General features: G+C 50.2%; 1 protein-coding gene across 1 annotated transcript in view; it reads right to left on the reverse strand.

Moving 5' to 3' along the window:
* Positions 1-4000: 4000 nt before the first annotated feature.
* The window catches only part of Cracdl (CRACD like), a 54932-nt gene continuing 41050 nt past the window's right edge, over positions 4001-17882 (reverse strand). Inside the window, exons 8-10 of the mRNA XM_051204454.1 lie at positions 6740-6924; positions 5620-5764; positions 4001-4755 (exon numbers count right to left, since the gene is read on the reverse strand). Of these exons, the coding sequence (XP_051060411.1) occupies positions 4613-4755; positions 5620-5764; positions 6740-6924 (473 nt within the window). The 3' untranslated portion in view covers positions 4001-4612. The remainder of the gene's footprint in view (positions 4756-5619; positions 5765-6739; positions 6925-17882) is intronic.

Raw genomic sequence — 17882 nt, forward strand, 5'->3', positions numbered from 1 at the left:
GCAGGCAGGGTACCAACCAGCTCCAGCCATGACAGAAAGAAAGAAAGGAGAAGTGATGAAGACACACACCAGGCTTCCATATGCATACATGTGCATTTGTGCCTCCACACACGCACACGCACACGCGTGGGCATGTGCACACATGCACACACGCACGCACGCATGCACACGTGTGCATGTGCACGCATGCACACGCACACACACACACACACACAGACTTAGACACACAGGACTGTCATGTGTACATGGAATTCTACAGACTGCTGAAGGAGCCACTTCTGCAACAATCCCCCCAAAGTGCAGGAGTCCCAAGTGCAGAGCGGAGTGGGGAGCAGAACGCCCAGGAATTGTGGTGACAGCTTTGGGCTTCCCTAGCATGAAATCTGCAGGTATCTAGCTGAAGTCTGCCTCATTCTTTAAGAGGAAAAGAGACCACAGACTCAGTGAATGAGATGTAGGCTGTTAGAGCTCTACGCCCCCAGATAACACCTGATCGGTTCCTTCTCACCCTGAAGCTCAGCACCAAGGTAGAGAAAACAGCTTGGCCGTAAGGCAAGCAGAGGAAGCATTGTCAGACTGTCATTACACTGGGCTGGCTGTCCATTGCCCACCAACTGGGTCAGAACACAGGGCTCCCATTTGCAGGAACAAGAATGCCCATGATGTGAGTATTCCATCCTTGCCCCAATCCATGGGGAGTTGAGATGCTCCCAAAAGCCCAGCCTCATGACTGATTTTTCTCTTCTCTCCTATAAGTTCATTTCCGCTCACACATAAACCCCTTTGTAAATTCCTTCCGGTGCACAAACAAAACCGTTAGTCATACAATTCTAGCCTTTCCTCTGTCCTCATTCACAGAGAAATTCTTGAAAGTTAGTTCTAGCTGATGTAGCAATAGGCTGTCTGGCTTTGACCTACTTCATCTGAGCCTCTCCCCAAGTAGTACCCCAAAAAGGTTCTATCAAGGTCACCCATGACTTCCAGCAGCCGCTCCTGCTCTCATTAACGAATGTCACCCAGCAGATCTCAGCCAACACAGACGCAATCCCCTCCCAACAGTCTCTCTTTCCTCTCTCTGCTTGGCTTCTCTTTCTTGCTCCAAAGGCAAACTGGATACATCTGCTTCCCCTGCACCCCTAGAGTCAGGGCACCCGTAGGTCAGTCCTGGCGGCACCCCCTTCCTCTTCCAGACCTGAATTTCTGTCCCATGTCAAACTGATATCTCCCAAATCTATAACTCAATCTGTGGACATGATGTGTTTACTTGGTGGCTTAAGGGGAGCCATTTAAGATGTCATCTTTTCTGGGGACTTCACTCTCGGGCTCTGTTTCTGTAAATGATTTTCCCACTCATCGAAGAACCCCAGCCAAAAGTTGAGGCATCGACCCTTACTTACATCTTTTCTTCCCATATCACATTAAACACACTCACTTAGACCATTGCCTTAGCCGAGGCCACCAGCCTCAGCTATATAATTAGACTATCTGGTCAGCCACCCCCTACCCCAACCGTAAGTGTCCATTTGGCTACAGTCAACCTCATTTTAGGCTCATTACTGCCCCTACAAGTACTTTCCTCTGATTTTTGCATATTTAATGTCTAGTCACTGTATTCCTTTCCCATTTAAAAATAAATGGGTGTGTCATAAAAAGTTTTCATGGGGCTGAGCCCCACTGTAGAGACCCTTATAGGGAGCTTTCACGGAAGCTACAAACATTACACATTGTTCAAGTGTGCTGGCAATTTAAAAATGACAAAATTAAAGCCACCAAAAGCCAACGCGTTCTCTCATCCCGATAAAGGAGTTAAGGGGCGAGGGCAAAGGTGGTCACCAAGGAGACAGCATGAGCTACACACTTGTTCCTAAGACAGGAGCTCTCGAGGTCAAGTTCAGTACACGCCTACATTGCCTTTGAGGACATGGTTCACTCCCGAACTCACTGCATCTTAAAAACTGAAATATTAGCTAGCATTGGGGACTTAGCTCGGTGGTAGCTTGCCTAGCAACCCAAAGGTTTAGGCCTCAGCTCTGAAAATCGAAAACAAACAGGATTCACAGTACGGCTTACAAGTGTAGGCCTCAGAATTCTCGTCTGCAGAGCGGAACTAAGTACTCACCCCAAGGACTGAAGAGAGGGCGGTCCAACATGACTGTAATGCGCTCCAAGTGTCGCCGTCTCCGCAGGAGAATCAAGGCTGGTGATCCCTCCAGGGTTTTCCCCATCTCTGTTGCCACTCGGACGTCTAGGTCATCGTCGCTGAGCTTTAGCTCTTCTCTGGCTCGCCTGGCATAGAAGACCGCACTCCCCACACAGAAGGTGCTGCTTAGAGGCTCCCATCATCCCACCTTGGCGGGATCTGGTTTATACTCTAACAAATAAAGTGTGTCTGAAGAGCAGAGGGCAGAGCTTGCCGCTGGCTCACCATAGAGGTCTGGAGGTCTGCACAGACAGACAGGAAGATCAGGCTGGGCAGAGGGAGGAAGACAGGCTGGACGAGACAGGCGCTTACTCTCTTCGTTCAGCCTGAGGATTTCGCAGCGGTGGGAGCTCCAGAGGCTGACGCTCTGCTTCTCTGATCTATCAGCTTTCACGCCCTAATATCTGACTCCAGGCTTTTGTTATTAAGACCTATTAGAACTCGTGTTACCCCACCTGCTGAATTCACCCATGGCCCTAAACACCTACACCCTTTGGGTTGGCAACCTCTATGTAATCAACACTGAACGGCTTCTCCTTGAGACCACTGCTTCCAGAGAGTTCCTCTGAAATGATGGTTCAGGGAAAGCAGCAGCAAACTGATCCGTCTCCAGCTAAAACTATCGATGCCGAAGCTTTAGAGTTCTTGTAAAGACACAGTTGTAGAATTTGGGTCTTATGTTCTCTATGAGAATAAGTCATTAATAAGTCAGTTTGGCTGGGGGTAAAAAACAAAACAAAACAAAACAACAAAAAAAAACTGTCCCAAGACTTTTTCGACAGAGATCGATGCAATAAAATTGTGTAAAATTGTGTAGTACTACTAACAGCTAGAAAAATAATTTTCACAAGGATAGAAAATAGATTAAAAGTGGCAACCCTTAGGACAAATAAAATCAAGTTACAATACAATATATTATGATGTCGGACTGATTTTCAGTCTAGCTGAACTAACTCCCACGGAGACTGGCCTGTGGAGAAGAACAAACTGGAATTATTTTAAAGCAACAATTGCACAAGATCCCCAAGTTTTGTTCCAGCCCAATTTCACCACATTCTGCTTCTCTGTCTCTTGTACCAGTGACCGAGTTGTCAACAGGAATATACAGGCTGGATGAGCAAAATGCTATACAGGATTGACTGTGTCCTGCTTAGATTTATTTATTGATTTATTATTTTATTTTTTTGTCAACTTGACATAAACCGTGGTCGTCTGGGAAGAAGAAGCTTCAGCTGAGAAAATACCTCATTAGACAGCGTGGGAACTGTCTTAATTAATGACTGAGGTGGGAGGGGTCCAGCTCACTTCCAGCAGGGTCGGTCATCAGGGTGGTTCTGGGTCGGGTCGTATAAGAAAGCAGGCTGAGCGAGCCATGCGCACGCACTACCCACGGCTTCTGTTGGAGCGCCTGCTCGGAGTTCCAGCCGGGTCTTCCCCGAGTGTGACCTGGGATGTGCAAGCCAAAACAAACCCTTTCCTCAACAAGCTGCGTTGGTTATGTTGTTTATAACGGCAACAGAAAGCAAATTACATCAGCCTTTAAGAATTTTATATTTTTACAGTGTTGTGATTGATACACAGAGAAAATGAAAGGGAAAAAAAAGCCTACATACTATTCTTTCCTCCTAAAAAGAACACCAATGTTCTGTTAGAACAATCACACCAGCACCTCCCCACCCCCACCAAGGTTCGAACACCCAATCCAGCCAGGGTTTTCAGTGAGGTGCGGAAGAGAGCCTTTAACTCAGTGTGGGGGGAGGTGTTCCCCATGAGAAATAACATTTACACACAAAGAGGAAGCATGTTTGAAACCTTTTATTAAACAGGCGATGCATTGTGCAATGGTTCAGGACACAGATGCCTAGTGGAAAAGTTTAAAAATTATTTTTGGAAACAGTCTATGAATTGACAAACCCTGCCACATCCGGTCCTCCCCTTCTCGAGGGTGGACATCTTCAGGAAACTGGATTGTTATGTAGCTGCTCTTGTAAATGGCATCCCTGCTTTACCATGAACGTCATGCCTATTAGTAAACACAAAAGATGACGATGGTCCACAGCAAGACAGTGGCCAGAGGCACTGGCTGATGACAAGTGACAAAGCAGGACCTGGGACTCAAAAGGAGTTCTGGTTCTGTCCTTAAAGTGCACTCTTCATTTCTATTTGCTGGACTGGGGACTCTGAAGGGTCACATGGATACCTCAGCACAGGGAGGAGCTTTTACAGGGTTCCTCTTGCTGCCCTCTGGCCCAGGACTGAGGCTGTCTGGTCTCCTGGTTCCTCTCTTCCCCGAGCACATCATAATTCGTTGACAAAAATCAATCTTAAGTTTCACAGTCTGTTTGCCATGATTTATTGGCAGTTTAAAACTAAGCAGCCCATCAATGCAGTGGACATCGGCAAGCTGCCAATCTATTTTATGATTTGGGGCATGTCGCTCCAAGCTTGGGATTTCTTTCTGGCGAGTTCCATCCAGGATGGCTGATCTGTACTTGCATAGCTGGCTCTCTTCAGCTGATGCAACTCCTTCTCTGTCATGGCTGCAGCCTGAGCTGCTGGAAAGGAGACAAAAGCAACAGACAGAAATGTGGGTTTTCACTAAGCCTCTTGAGTAGCTGTAAACACATTACAGTCTCCACTGTGTTCCGCAATACACGGTCCAGTAACATGTAAGTGTAAGAAGATTTAAGCATCAGGTATGGCTTGTATGTGATTGAAAGAACATAGCAGCAGGCTTAGATGGTTCTAGAGGCAAAGTGGGTTGAGAATGTGCTGGGTCTAACCACGGAACACTGCAGGTAGGCTGCACATTGGACCAAGCCTAATGCCTTCACAAGCACACGCTAAAAGCTTGGAAAAGTTAGATTCTTGTGTCTTTAGAAAATACTAGGGTCTTTCAATTCGGTGGTAGAGTATATGATTAGTGTGCATGAGATGCTGGGCTCAACATCCAGCAGCATTAAAAAACTCACACATGCTACCACAGTGAGCTCCGGGTCACATTCAAAATCAGCCGAGAAAAAAGGCCCATGTTTTATGCTTTCACGTTCCCCAAAAAGGCAAATCTTACAGAGACACAAATAGGTTAGTGCTTACCTACAACCATCTATTCCTGGATTGCCACCAGGGCGGCAGGACTCTACAAACATACATAATGTCACTGGAAGGTACATCTGCTGAAATGTACATTTAAAATGGTTGAGTTTTATGATGTGTACATTTCAGCTCAATAAAAGCCGCATTAAAAAAAAAAACCAAACAAACAAAAACAAACCCAGCGCAACACAATTCAGCAAAAAAAAAAAAAAAAAAAAAAAACCAAAAAAAAAAAAACGATTTAACAAAACACACTCCCAACTGCAGGAAGATTCTGGTTACAATGACGGCAAAGTGAGTGGAAATTCATGCCTATCTCATACCCAAGTTCTGATGGGACAGTGAGATCCCTCTCTGTAGACCCTCCTTGGGGCTCAGCTTTGACCCCTGCCTCTGGGTCACAGCGGGCTTCGCAGGGGTCATCAGGAAAGATTTGCTCCGGACGAAGTCACCCTGCTTTGCAGAGTCCTGTGGAGACAGAAGGGCCACATGCATGCTGTCCAACTCTACAGACTCACAGGGGCACACGCCCAGACTGACTTAGTGACAAGACGCCCCTCTCAAGATGAATCACGCTCCGGGCTCTCTGTGGGCTCCTCTGTGCACCAGCTCAACAATGTCACCCACCAAAGCGCCAGAGCTCTGCCCTGTACCAGCCCCTTCCTGCCCACACCCACATGGTGGTTCTGTTCCTTGCTCCAACAACAGTCTCAGCCCCAGATGGTGGACAGCAAGGACTCTATGTGAAAGCCAAATGAATCTGGTTTGGAAATCATTTTGTGGCTTTGTGACACATGGTAAAATGGCACCCGCTGAAACGGGCTAACATTTCCTTCTAGAATTTCCCGTCCCCTGCCCTTCATAAAGGTCTTCAGCCGCGGCTACAACTGATACGCATCAGCAGGGAGGGTAACAGGGTCCCTTTCCCACACAGCAGAACCCGGCTTATGCTGCTTATACAAAAGGGAGGCGCTGCCTGCTCCTAAGAGCAGCTGTTTGGGTTGGTGAGAGCGGTTTTCAGCTGAACACATAATGCAAGCCTGGGCTTTAGCTGTGCACCCCCAGGTGAGGAATCAGGGAACCCAGCAGGCAGTAACAGGGACCGGGTTCATTTATCACTGCACAATGAGCTGAGATGGATCTGGTGACAGTCTCTAAGGGGAGACGTTGTTTTAACTGTCTTCAATTTTTCCAGAGGCTGAGCTGCTTTGCCTAGGAGGCCCGAGCACGGAGCTGTCTCCACTGCCTTTGTCAACAGCCCACAGGCGGGTTGTTCCTCTACGGGAAGCTGACTTATTGACTCGGCCTCGCTGGTCCTCAAGTGCGTATCGGCAGTCACCACAGGCACCGGCTCTGTGATGCCCATGCAGGATCTCTGCGATCCCCGCAGCGCCTGCCCCCACCACACCCTGCCGCCCCCAGCCCCTTGAACGCCACAGAGACAGGGTTTCCTCTCAGCACCTGGGTTGGCTTTCTGGCTTCTGCCTTCAGGATCCGAGGCCCAGGCTTGTCTTCCTGGCTGACAGGTAGGTCTGGGGCTCTTCGCTTCTGCCGGTTCATGGTGATCCAGGGTGGGGTGGGCTGCCCATCAGTCCCAGGACCTGTAGCTGCGGGAGGCTGACCCTTTTCTGTGACCAAGGCAACAAGGGAGCAAGGTTAGAAAGACACTGCGCCCCTTTGCTTGGGTCTCACTGACTTCACACCCACACAGGGAGTACAGAATTGCCGTAGCTGGGGAGGAGGCCGTAGCTGGGGGGGGAGGCCGTAGCTGGGGAGGAGGCCGTAGCTGGGGGGGGGAGGCCGTAGCTGGGGGGGAGGCCGTAGCTGGGGGAGGAGGCCGTAGCTGGGGGGGCGTGGGTGTGTGTGGGGGGGTTAGTGCAGGGGGTGTGGGGTTGAGGAGTGGAGTCTAGGAGAGACCACATTTTCCCTTACACCCTAAGCAGAAGCCTCTCTGATGACATCATTTCTCTTTAGTGTTTCTAAAGGTGCATCGAAGAGAAGATTATCTCCTCTGGTCTGAGCCACCAAAAAAGAAAATCAAAACAAAATTAAAAGTAACTGCCACCTCAACGTGCGTTTTCATTTTAAGCTAATTTCTACCAGGCCACTCTGTCTGGAAGGTGTGCACGGATAAGCTGTCTTTGCTCGTCCTCATTTGAATCAGCGACGCTCCGCCATCCCTGATTTACTCAACATGGTAAACACACCAGCGTCCCAACAATGTTCCCTTTGTGGGCTGGGATGCCATGTCTGAAATCATTTCAAGCTTCATCCTTTACCCGAGGGCGGCCTGTCATCAGCTGACCTAGGAAGTGCGAGGTGCCCGCGCGGTTAGCAGACTATTCTCTGGTTTTTCCTTTTTTCTCAAAGGGTCCTCTGCTCTCTCTTCTTATTTCTTTACCCACAGTGACCAGGGGACCTCGCTCAAGTACTGCACTTCCTCCCTCCACTTCCCCACCACCAGCACACAGAGGCAGGTGCCTCACTTGGAAATAGATGAAAATTTCTCTCTGGATTTGAACTTAATTCTCTCAGTTGGCAACACATTCAGAACAGTTCTGATCAGGACTAAACTCACAACCGGAAGAACTCGCCATTCCAGTTCTCTGCAGGGGCAGAGAAGAAACTTGCTCAGGGCCAGGTGGCCTCAGCCAGTAGATCTAGAATGTTCATGGTCGGCTCCCTAGCACACTTGAATAATTTCACTCCAGCCAAGAATTTTTTTTTTTTTTTTGGGGGGGGGGGAAACAGGGTTTCTCTGTATTGCTCTGGAGTCTGTTCTGGAACTTACCTTGTAGACCAGGCTGGCCTCGAACTCACAGAGATCCGCCTACCTCTGCCTCCCGAGTGCTGGGACTAAAGGCATGCGCCACCCAACGCCCGGCTGAGCTAAAAGTTTTAAGCTGAACATAAAGGGGGCTGGGAAGATAAGCAGTTAACAACACTGGCTGCTCTTCCAGAAGACCCACATCTGGAACTCCAGGGTTATGTCATATGTCACCCTCTGTGGCCTCTGCAGGCACACACATGGTACACAGACAGACATGCAGGCAAAACACTTGTACACATAAAAAAAAAAATTCAAATGTGCAGAAAACTTACAGGAAAGCTATACGGGACAGCATGTAAGGGGGATTGGTATAAGAGGAGACCACCCAAGAAAGCTGGGACTCTGGGGATGGATCAAGGTCGGGGCCTAGTGGACCAGACCCAAGGCTGACACCTCAGGAAGCCTGTGACAACTCCTGTTCTCTCCCAGACTCTGCATGGAAACTGTAGTCTTGCACACAAAGCAACTACATAAAGCTTGGTGGGAAGTAATTTTTTCTTCCCCTGTATCAGGAGTATGCTGATAGAATCCCCATTCCAACACAGAGGGCTCGCCCGATGATCTGCCTGCCTGTCCGTAGGGTGGCAATTTTCCAAGGGCACTGGTGTGTGCCCGTGCATCTACGTTCGCGCGCTGAGCCACCGGAGTAGGTGAACCCCGAAGCTGCACCAGACTGTGCAGGACAAGACAGGTGCCCCGAGCAAAAGCTCTCACCGGCCATTTCTTCCCTTTGTGGCTTCTATATTTCTCCCAACTTGGCCATCCCCACAAAGCCTCAGAGACCTTGCATCTCTGTCCCAAGTAAGTTTGGGCAGAGCTGGGTGACAGACAGCCTTTCTGCTCTGTAACACGGGCCTGAGTGACCTCCATGACCCTCACTCTGCACTTGACAGCCACATGGGAGGCAGGCCGTTCTGGGTCTGTGCTCTGTCTACCTGGGCTGGGTAGAGGGGAATGAAGACATACGGAAGCCTTAAGTGACAGTTTACAGCATGAACTCTCAGGGTCAAGTCTCTTCCAGGATTAAATCTGTTCAGAAGATCAATCCCAAAATAATAATAGATGTGGTGTCAGTTCAAGTAAAACCAGAGGCAAACACTCCTTTATCTTTCTGCCTCAATAGGCAGAAGAGCTTAATTTCCTGGGGATTTGGTTAACCGCCCCTGACACCTCAGCTCCTCCCTGATTGACGAGGACTTCAGGTTGTCAAGTACACCTGGGTTTGCAACAAGGCCCGAGGGGCGGAGCTGGGCATTTCTGCGACAGAAAACCAGAAACCCCATGTTGGGATTTGTGCAATCCCTTTGCTGAGGGTCTGGGAGAGGCTGACTCCCCCACACACAGCTGCCAGGGAAGAGAGCAACCTAGTCCAACTTAGAACAGACCCAGACTAACACCTCCAGCTGGCAAATGCTTCAGGTGTGGGGAGCCTGAGAGCCCCACAGCTCATCCCAAACGTGAAAACAATGCCCAGGCAGAGGAAATTATCGCTCTGTTATTAAGGATGAGAGTCCTTCAAAGGAGCAGTTGGTACATTGGTTCTTTTTCTTTTTTTAATTCCTTCCTCATTAACATCCTCTTCCCTCAAGCTCTAAGTGCAAAAGTGTAAACACTAATCCTCAGGACAGCCTGTCCTGGGGCTGGGTTTAAGGCCTCGGGCTAGCAACGTGCTCCTGGGCAGGCAAACCCACTAAAAGTGGGTGTAAATGCAGGCGTGAAAATTCCACCGGCCGGTCTACTAGCTACACCTGCCAGATGCTTGGAAAGACCCAATCAAGCAGTCAACCCTCCCCTCCCCTCCCCCAGCGTGCCTGCCACAGGCCAGTTGCATTCCTGCTGAAGGGCCCTGGCTGCTGCCATTGCTATTTTGTTGCTGCCTGTAAATAAATAAGTAAATGTAAACAGCCATGGGGACGCTAAGGTGGGGCTTATTTGTGGGCCTCGTGTCCTGCCTCCTAACACTGTAGCTGAGCTATCTGCTATCTAGAAGATCTGCAATGGGCCACTTCCCCAAGTCCTAACCATCACACCATTCCTGGGTTCTTCCAACCAACACATGGCCGACGCCGTCCGCCACTTTAATTAATTCACTCTGTTTTCTTAGTTTTGGTGCCTATTAAAAGTCAAACTAAAGATACTGTTTTTTGTCTTTGTTTGTTTGTGTTTTGTTTTCTGGAAAGAATCCTAGATGTGACTGGCTGAGGTTGGGGTGGGAGGGGGTGAGACGCAAACGGTGGACCACACCCCACAGGACACCTGGCACAAAGCTGGGTCTGCAAGCTCACAGCTGTCCAGGACACAGTTGTGGGTGGGAAGCAATGAGCTGAGGCCATGAACTGCAGTGACCTCCTGCTTCTTTGGCTGAGAAAATAAGCAGATGCTCTGCTCCCAGCAAACTCGAAACAGGATGCTGCCTTCACTTCTTAAAACCTTGGTGTAAACGTGTCCTCCCTGAAGCAACAATCATGCCTGGGTGCGCATGAGTGCATGTGTGTGCAAGTTTGTGTGTGTGTGTGTGTGTGTATAAGTTCATGTGTGTGTGTGTGCAAGTCCGTGTGTGTGTGTGTGTGTGTGCGCGCGCGCGCACGCGTGTACAAGTTCTTGTGTGTAAATGCATATAAAGGCCAGAGGTTGACAGCTAGTGTCTTCCTAAATCTCTAGTCTTTGAGATCAGGTCACTCACCTAGCCTGGCGCTCAGTGATATGGCTAGACTGGCTGTCCAGTAAGCCCCAGAGTCCTCCAACCCCCAGTACGGGATAACAGCCAAACGGCTACTGGGATTCAGTTCAAGCCCCCGTGCTTGTGAGGCAAATACTTTAACTGACTGAAGTCATCTTCTCAGGCTCTAAACTGACATTGTAAAAATGTATGTCCACAGCTCATCCCCAGTCTCCAGCAGGAAGAGGCCTCAGTTTCTCAATATGACCTCTGATCTGAAGTGGATGTACTATCAGCCACGTGGGAACAGGGGACCAAGTCTCTGTACTTAAGTAAACCCCGCTGCTCAGTCCTGTCTGCTGGCTTCTGAGGTCCCCAGCTACAGTCCTGATTTACACAGTGGGCACGGAATGACAGTCGGGTGCTAAGGGGACCTCAACGGCAGACACGACCTTGAGTCCTGGGAATAGACAGGCTTCATGCCGGGGTCCTGAACGAAGGACTTCAGCTCTTCCTGAAGCATTCTTTCATTGTTGTTTGCCCTGGCCAGCTCAGCACACACGTGTGGTGTTTAGTAGCTTTCCATCAGTCTGTCCAGTGGCCACTGGGCAATCTCACAACAGAACTCATACTTGTGGTATGAGTTTATCAACATTCCGAGCATTTTGAAAGCGGGCCAGGGCTTTCCATAAAGCAAGCTCCCACATACGGTAGAGCTGTGAACTAGCTCCATCCCTGAACGAAGTCATCACCTCCTCCTTCACCATTCAACAGATAATCGACGCTCAAGGCTCACCGACTCCCGGTGAGGATGCCCTCCTAGCCAAGCAGCATTCCCAACCCTGGATCAGGTGCTGCTACCGTTACCTGGAGACATGTACTTGGCAGGAGAAAATCTGAGTTCCTTGGCATGCATACCACGGATGAGATGCAAAGTGAGGACATTCTGCCTTCTGTTTTCAATTCCTGCCCCGTACATGTGCCTTTATTTAGCGCCACATATTTGGGATTTTTCTTGGTGTCTTAATCTTTACACAGGGTTTCACTGTGTGGCTCGGGCTGGCCTGGAACTCAGTCTGTAGACCTCACTGCCTCCCAAGTATGGGATTAAAGGCGTATGCCATCATACATGTGCCACCACGCGTGTGCCGTGCCCAGCTGTACTGTTTAAAATCACACCAGGAGCAAGTGCTGAAGAGCTGTGCAGGGTTCCTACGGGCAAGATGGCTGTGCTGCGCCTTACCATGTCGCACGGGAGAGTATGTGCTCACGAGCTTATGTACTGACCCGCTGATTCTGAGACAGAGTGCTCATAGGAACCTCACCTTGTATTACCCCCACTCTGAAATTCACTGCTGCGAGCCACGTGGTGGTGGAGCATGCCTTCAATCCCAGTACTTGGGAGGCAGAGGCAGGCAGATCTCTTTGAGTTTGAGGCCAGCCTGGTCTGCAGAGTGAGTTTCAGAACAGCCGGGGCTGTTACACAGAGAAACACTATCTCAAAAAACAAAACAAAACTAAAAACAACAACAACAACAAAAAGGAAATTCACTGCTCTGCCCAAATACCATTACCTATATTCTTCTTCAATAAAAAGGACAGGCAGGGGGACTGGAGAGCGGGCTCAGGAGGTAAACTGCCTACTGTACAAGCACGAAGTTCAGAACCCTAACACCAACATCAAACGGCCAGACACGGTGGCAGGCGCTCACAGGGACAGGCAGGGTTAGGATGACCCCTGGAGCTTAACCCATCCAGTCTTGCCCAATCGGTCAAGTCCAGGTTCAGTAAGATGATGCTCATTCACACGTGTACATTCGCAGGAACACAAACACACGCATATGACACACAAGCACACAAAAGCAAATACAAGCTAGGAAAAAAACAGCTATAAGACCATCCGGGCTCACTAGGTGCTAGACACTGATCAGGAAGAGGAGGCTGGCTTCCTGTCCACACAGAAAGGCAAGGCAGTCCTTTGCCCCAGAGCCGTTTCCACACGGCAATGACGAAGGTCAGCGAGGGACACGAAGGACGGCCCCTCCCTCGCCTGCAGCTCCTTCCGGGTCTCTGTGTCGCACCCTCAGCCTCCAGGGCGCCCTGGGGCCTAGCTCCTTCGCCTTTCTGATGGCGGTTCTGATGGCCGCTCCTCACCACCTGGAGGACCTCGCTGTCTTCCCTCTGACTTCCTCTAGGTCAGGAGGAACAGGCAGGAGCTGGAGCTTGACTCTGCTTCCCCAGAACTCACCTTTGTCTGACTTACACAGCTTCTCTCACAGCCTCCAAACCCACAAGATGGGAAGAAAAAAAGCCCGTCAGGCCAGTGAGATGGGTAAAGACCCTTGCTGCCAATGCTGAAGACCCCTACTTTGACCCCTCCCGCTAGGCGCTGGAAAGAAAGGACCAAACCCCAGAAGTTGTCCTCTGACCTCCACACAAGCCCTGTAAGTATACACGCACATATTGAATAACAAAATGTAATGGCTTCTAAAACGGTACTCTAAACTGTCCTGTTTATATTTCCGGGCGGGATGGCGAGCCCTGGCGAGGACTCAGCTAGTTCTTCACCCTTGCCGTCACAGCCTGCCTCTGTAAGGAACTCCACACTCCTGCATCAGGGCCGCGGTCAGGCCAGGCCGCAGGACACAGGAGGGATTCCTCTTGTCACTACCAAGGGCCTCGTTTCTGGTCTATGGACAATAGTTTGTCGGGTTTTTCAGTCTCTGCTGCCCAGAGATGAAAATGTGTGGAGAAGCCATTTACAAAGTAACGAGAGACTCAGGCCTGAGTAAAGTATGTGGAGGGAGGCCAGGAGTCTGTCTGTCATCCGTGTGCAGACACATTTACCGGGGTCACCCGAAGGCAGAGAGAGTCTGTCAGACTCTTTTCCAGGCATAGCTAGCTGCTCAAAGCTTGGCCAGGCAAGGTGAGCGACACCCCAAACTGGCCCAGCCCGAGAGCTCACCTCACAGTGGAACCCTGGGGAGCCAAGGTGAGTTGTTAGATCCACAGAGCCTCATTCTTCCCAACTCTGCAAGTAAGACCAGTTTCTCCCTGAAAGCAATGACCCAAGCCCAGCGCTCGGCCCACAGCCTGCAGGCCTCCGCCACCTGCCTCAGATGGAACTGGAATCTTGAAGAACACCGGGTGGGGACAGTTTCACAATAACTCGAGCTTGAGCTGCAGCAGAATAGTGAGGAAAAAAAACTTTTGCATGACACCTTCTCCGTCCAGCCCGAAGGAGGCACAGATGCCTTCCATGAGATTCCTGAGGACAGCCGAGGCTCCATGAGAACTGCCTGCAGTGGCCAAGAAGGAAGGAACCACTTGCAGAGTCAAGCTCTGGTTTCCATCACACAGCTGGCCCTCCCTCACCAGACTCTAGCAGGTAGGTAAGGCCTCTCCACCAAAGACACTGACTCCCATTCTCCACTTTCCAGAGCAGTGCTGACGCCCTTCTGTCACTATAGCAAAGGACCTGAAAGAACCAGCTTAAACAGAGGAAGTTTTATTTTGGCTTCACAGAGTCAGGGTGTCAGTCAGCTCACTTGACCCGGCTGCTTTCGGCCTTTGGTGAAGAAAGACGGAAGAAGCCTGTGACAGACCAGGCCTGATCACCTCACGGGAACCGGGAAGCAACATGCGGACAGGAAGGGACCGCGGTCCCATCACCCACTTCAAAGTTTCCCCAACGTGACCTAATCTCCTTCCTCTAGGCCTGTCTGCCAAAGGTTTCTCCACTTTCCCAGGGGCTCACCATCTGGGACGAAGTCTTCAACACATGACACGTGGGCCTTTGTCAGACCCCGAGGCCCATGGAATACCCTGACCTGCCCAGGAGGACTAGTTTGAAATGTCAACATGTCATGACTCACAATCAGCTGAGCCCTGTGCCTCAGTTGAAGAACTGTCTACATCCGGTTGGCCTGTATGGGAAGACCCACCCCAAATGTGGTGTTACCTTCTGGTAGCAGCCTAGATAAAAAGGACGCAGGAGGAGGAGGATTACTCCCTTTACTCGATGGTACTAGAAAACTTTTTCCCCCCCGGGCTTTCAACATGGACTGAGGACAAGTTGCTTTCTTAGAACCTTCTAGATCTTCCATGCCAGATTGTAGAAGGACCAACTACTGGTTCATGGCCTCTCTGGTGTAACGCAGCCGTTGCTGGATTATCCAACTGTTGATGTACCCAGCCACTAGGTCCCTGGCCTTCTAAGTGTGCTATTGCTGCTAGCAAACCCTTTATTCCTCTAGAGAACCCAATACCGACAGCCACTGTGTAACAAGGCTGTGAACTCAGCCATCCTAACTCCTGATCTTCACTTACAGAGACACATGCACCCCATATTAAGGGGTCTGGTCCCATTTTCTTCCCATTGAACTTTCACTTTGAGTGACTAAGATAGTTACTCAACCTGGGCTCTCAATTGTCTTTGAAGCTGGCAATTCTATGCCATGGATAGGCTGTGCACTGGAGAGCGATCACCATCTTCCCTCACCCCACGGCTTTCTGACAATCAATCGTGTCTCTAAAGATGGCCAAACGTCCACAGGAAGACAAAACTGCCCTAGGTTGAAATCAGAACACACACACACACAGCACCTGAGCTGAGTCAAGCTGAATTTCCTGTGCCCTGAAGGCAAGGTGTCTGAGCTGGGGCCTGGTTCCTTTCTCGATGGCTACAGGACAATGGCTACAGGGTCCAGGTGGGGGAATAAGAGAGGTCTTCGATTGACACCTGCCACTATCACACTGAGCTCGCTTGCCAGATGTCCAGAAGGTCTCTGGAAAATTCCTGTCATCTTTTTAGGCCTCTTGGGTTTCAGCTGCTCCCCAGAGTTCTCTTCTCCTATTGGTCAGCCCATCAAAGAGGGCTCTGGGGATACAGGAAGGTCACAGGGAAGCCTTATCCACCAAACGTCTGTAAGTGGCTACAACTGGCCACCAATCCTCCAAGGTGCCCGGCACGCACAGCTTAGGATGAAGTTCCAACGTATCTCCTTTGAGACTCAAGAGTGTGTGGAGGACGTCCACTCCTGTCCCAGTCCCTAGGGGGCACTTGGGGGGGGTCACAGAGCTGTGCTGGGCTTGTCATGGAAGCCCTACAAGGTCCCTACCTCAGGGTAGGTGGGTTAAGTGGGTCCTGGATGCCTAGATTCTTCACACACTGCCTGATAGTCTCCACCTGGATTGGCACCTCGGTTCCGAGCAAGGACGAAGACTCCCCACCATGTTCTATGCCACCGAGACGAGGGAACTGGCACCTTCCTGGGAAAGTGGCTCTGCGCTGTGAAATGGTATCACAAGTCACCGGTAACGTGGCTCCGCTGTCCTGTGCTCCCCCAACCCACATTAGCAACAATCTCATTTTACACATGAAGCAATCCGCTCAGCATCTGAGAAACTCAACGGACTCTGGAGAGCAAACCTTCCAGATCCCTGTTGCTCAGGTCAGGGTGATGGGTGCTCCACACAGCAAAGGCGTGCGAGCCTTCCAGAGCCTGGGACCTGAGGGGAGGCAAATGGGTTAGAACACAGAAGGGCTGTCTCTGTCCCTGATTGAAAAAGCCTTCAGTGCCTGACCCAGGAATTATACAAATCTACTCCACATGTGTTGGGAAGGCATGGAGAATGTTTAAAGAGGAACCGTCGATGGTTAGATATGGGAAGAGAACTGGAGAGGAGTCAGGTTAATGATGGGGAGCCCTGTGCCGTGGGTCTAGCGTGTGGTGGGTGCCCTGGGTTCAGTTCCCAGCTCAGGGAAAAACAACAAAGTGAGCGTTGATGCAGGAAAGAGGGAGGGAAAGTGGCCGCACTTCCTGTTGAGATACTTTTTGTCCTTCAGGCCAGGGAGGGGTGGGGTGTGGTGAACCCTCTCCCCTGTGCTGAAGGCCAGTGCAGTCCTCATGGAGGACAAAAACAGCGAACGGGAGTTCACTTTTGGGAGTCGGTCCTGGAGAGCCCGCAGTGTGATCCAGGAGTGAGACTGGCCAGTGGCCACAATACAGTGGCTGTCTTATCTATTGCCGAGATAAAGCCAAAAGCAACTTGGGGAGGAAAGGGTTAATTTCGGTCCCCATCAAAGGAATCAGGGAAGTAAGTCAGGGCAGGAACTTAGAGGCAGGGGCAGATGCAGAGGACATGGAGGTTCCCTCTTCTAAAATGACTCTAGCTTGTGTCAAGGCGACATAAAACTAGCCAGGACAGGGGCTGGAGAGATGTCTCAGTGGTAAAGAATACTAGGTGGCCTTCCAGAGGTCCGGAGTTCAATTCCCAGCAACCACACGGTAGCTCACAGCCATCTGTAATGAGACCTGGCGCCCTCTTCTGGCCTGCAGGGACACATGCAGGCAGAACACTATACATAAAAACCAAACCAAACCAAACCAAAATAACAACAACAAAAAATTAGCCAGGATAGTGACCAAGAGGAAAAAAGATTCAAAACAAGCACAATGCCCTTCATCGTGTGGTACACATAGTAGGCAAGTCTTAAAATGATATGGTCAAGCCACTTCAGCTGTCCAATATGAATAGCATGTTGCGATGAAAATTAATCATATACGTGTGTATCCTGGTATGTTAGGGCCACAACTTCAGTGTGGGTTGGGGAGGAACAGGCTTGGGTCTCTTTGTGATTCTCTTTCTGGAGGATGGGAGTAGACATTTCAAACTTCACACACAGGGAAATTCTCCCTTTCTGTTAACTCCTGAGCTTTTCTGAAAACTGTCAGGATGTAGACTAGAGTCAATACTCCAGAGAATTCACTTGTGCCTACCATGCATGAGAGGCCCTTCGGCTACCTCTGCTAACGTCTGGTCTGTCTTCTCTGATTTCATTGTCTAATGCAAGGAGCCTGTGGGCGAGGTCGCCGTGCTAGGAGGCTTTCGAGGATGAGAAGACTGGGGGTCTCCATCCGAACGATTCCTCCGCAGGAAACGCCCATTTCTGAGAGTCATGGACGGACACGGAGGAGCACAGGAAACGCGGAAACGCGGGGAAACAGGCCAGAAAGCTAATAACACTCTCAGGAAAGGACTGAGAAGGGAAGGATACGGCTAAAAAGGAACCTAAGTGTGAGCAGAGAAGGTTT

This window comes from Phodopus roborovskii, unplaced genomic scaffold, assembly GCF_943737965.1.
Source record: "Phodopus roborovskii unplaced genomic scaffold, PHOROB, whole genome shotgun sequence".
Classification (NCBI taxonomy): Eukaryota; Metazoa; Chordata; class Mammalia; order Rodentia; family Cricetidae; genus Phodopus; species Phodopus roborovskii.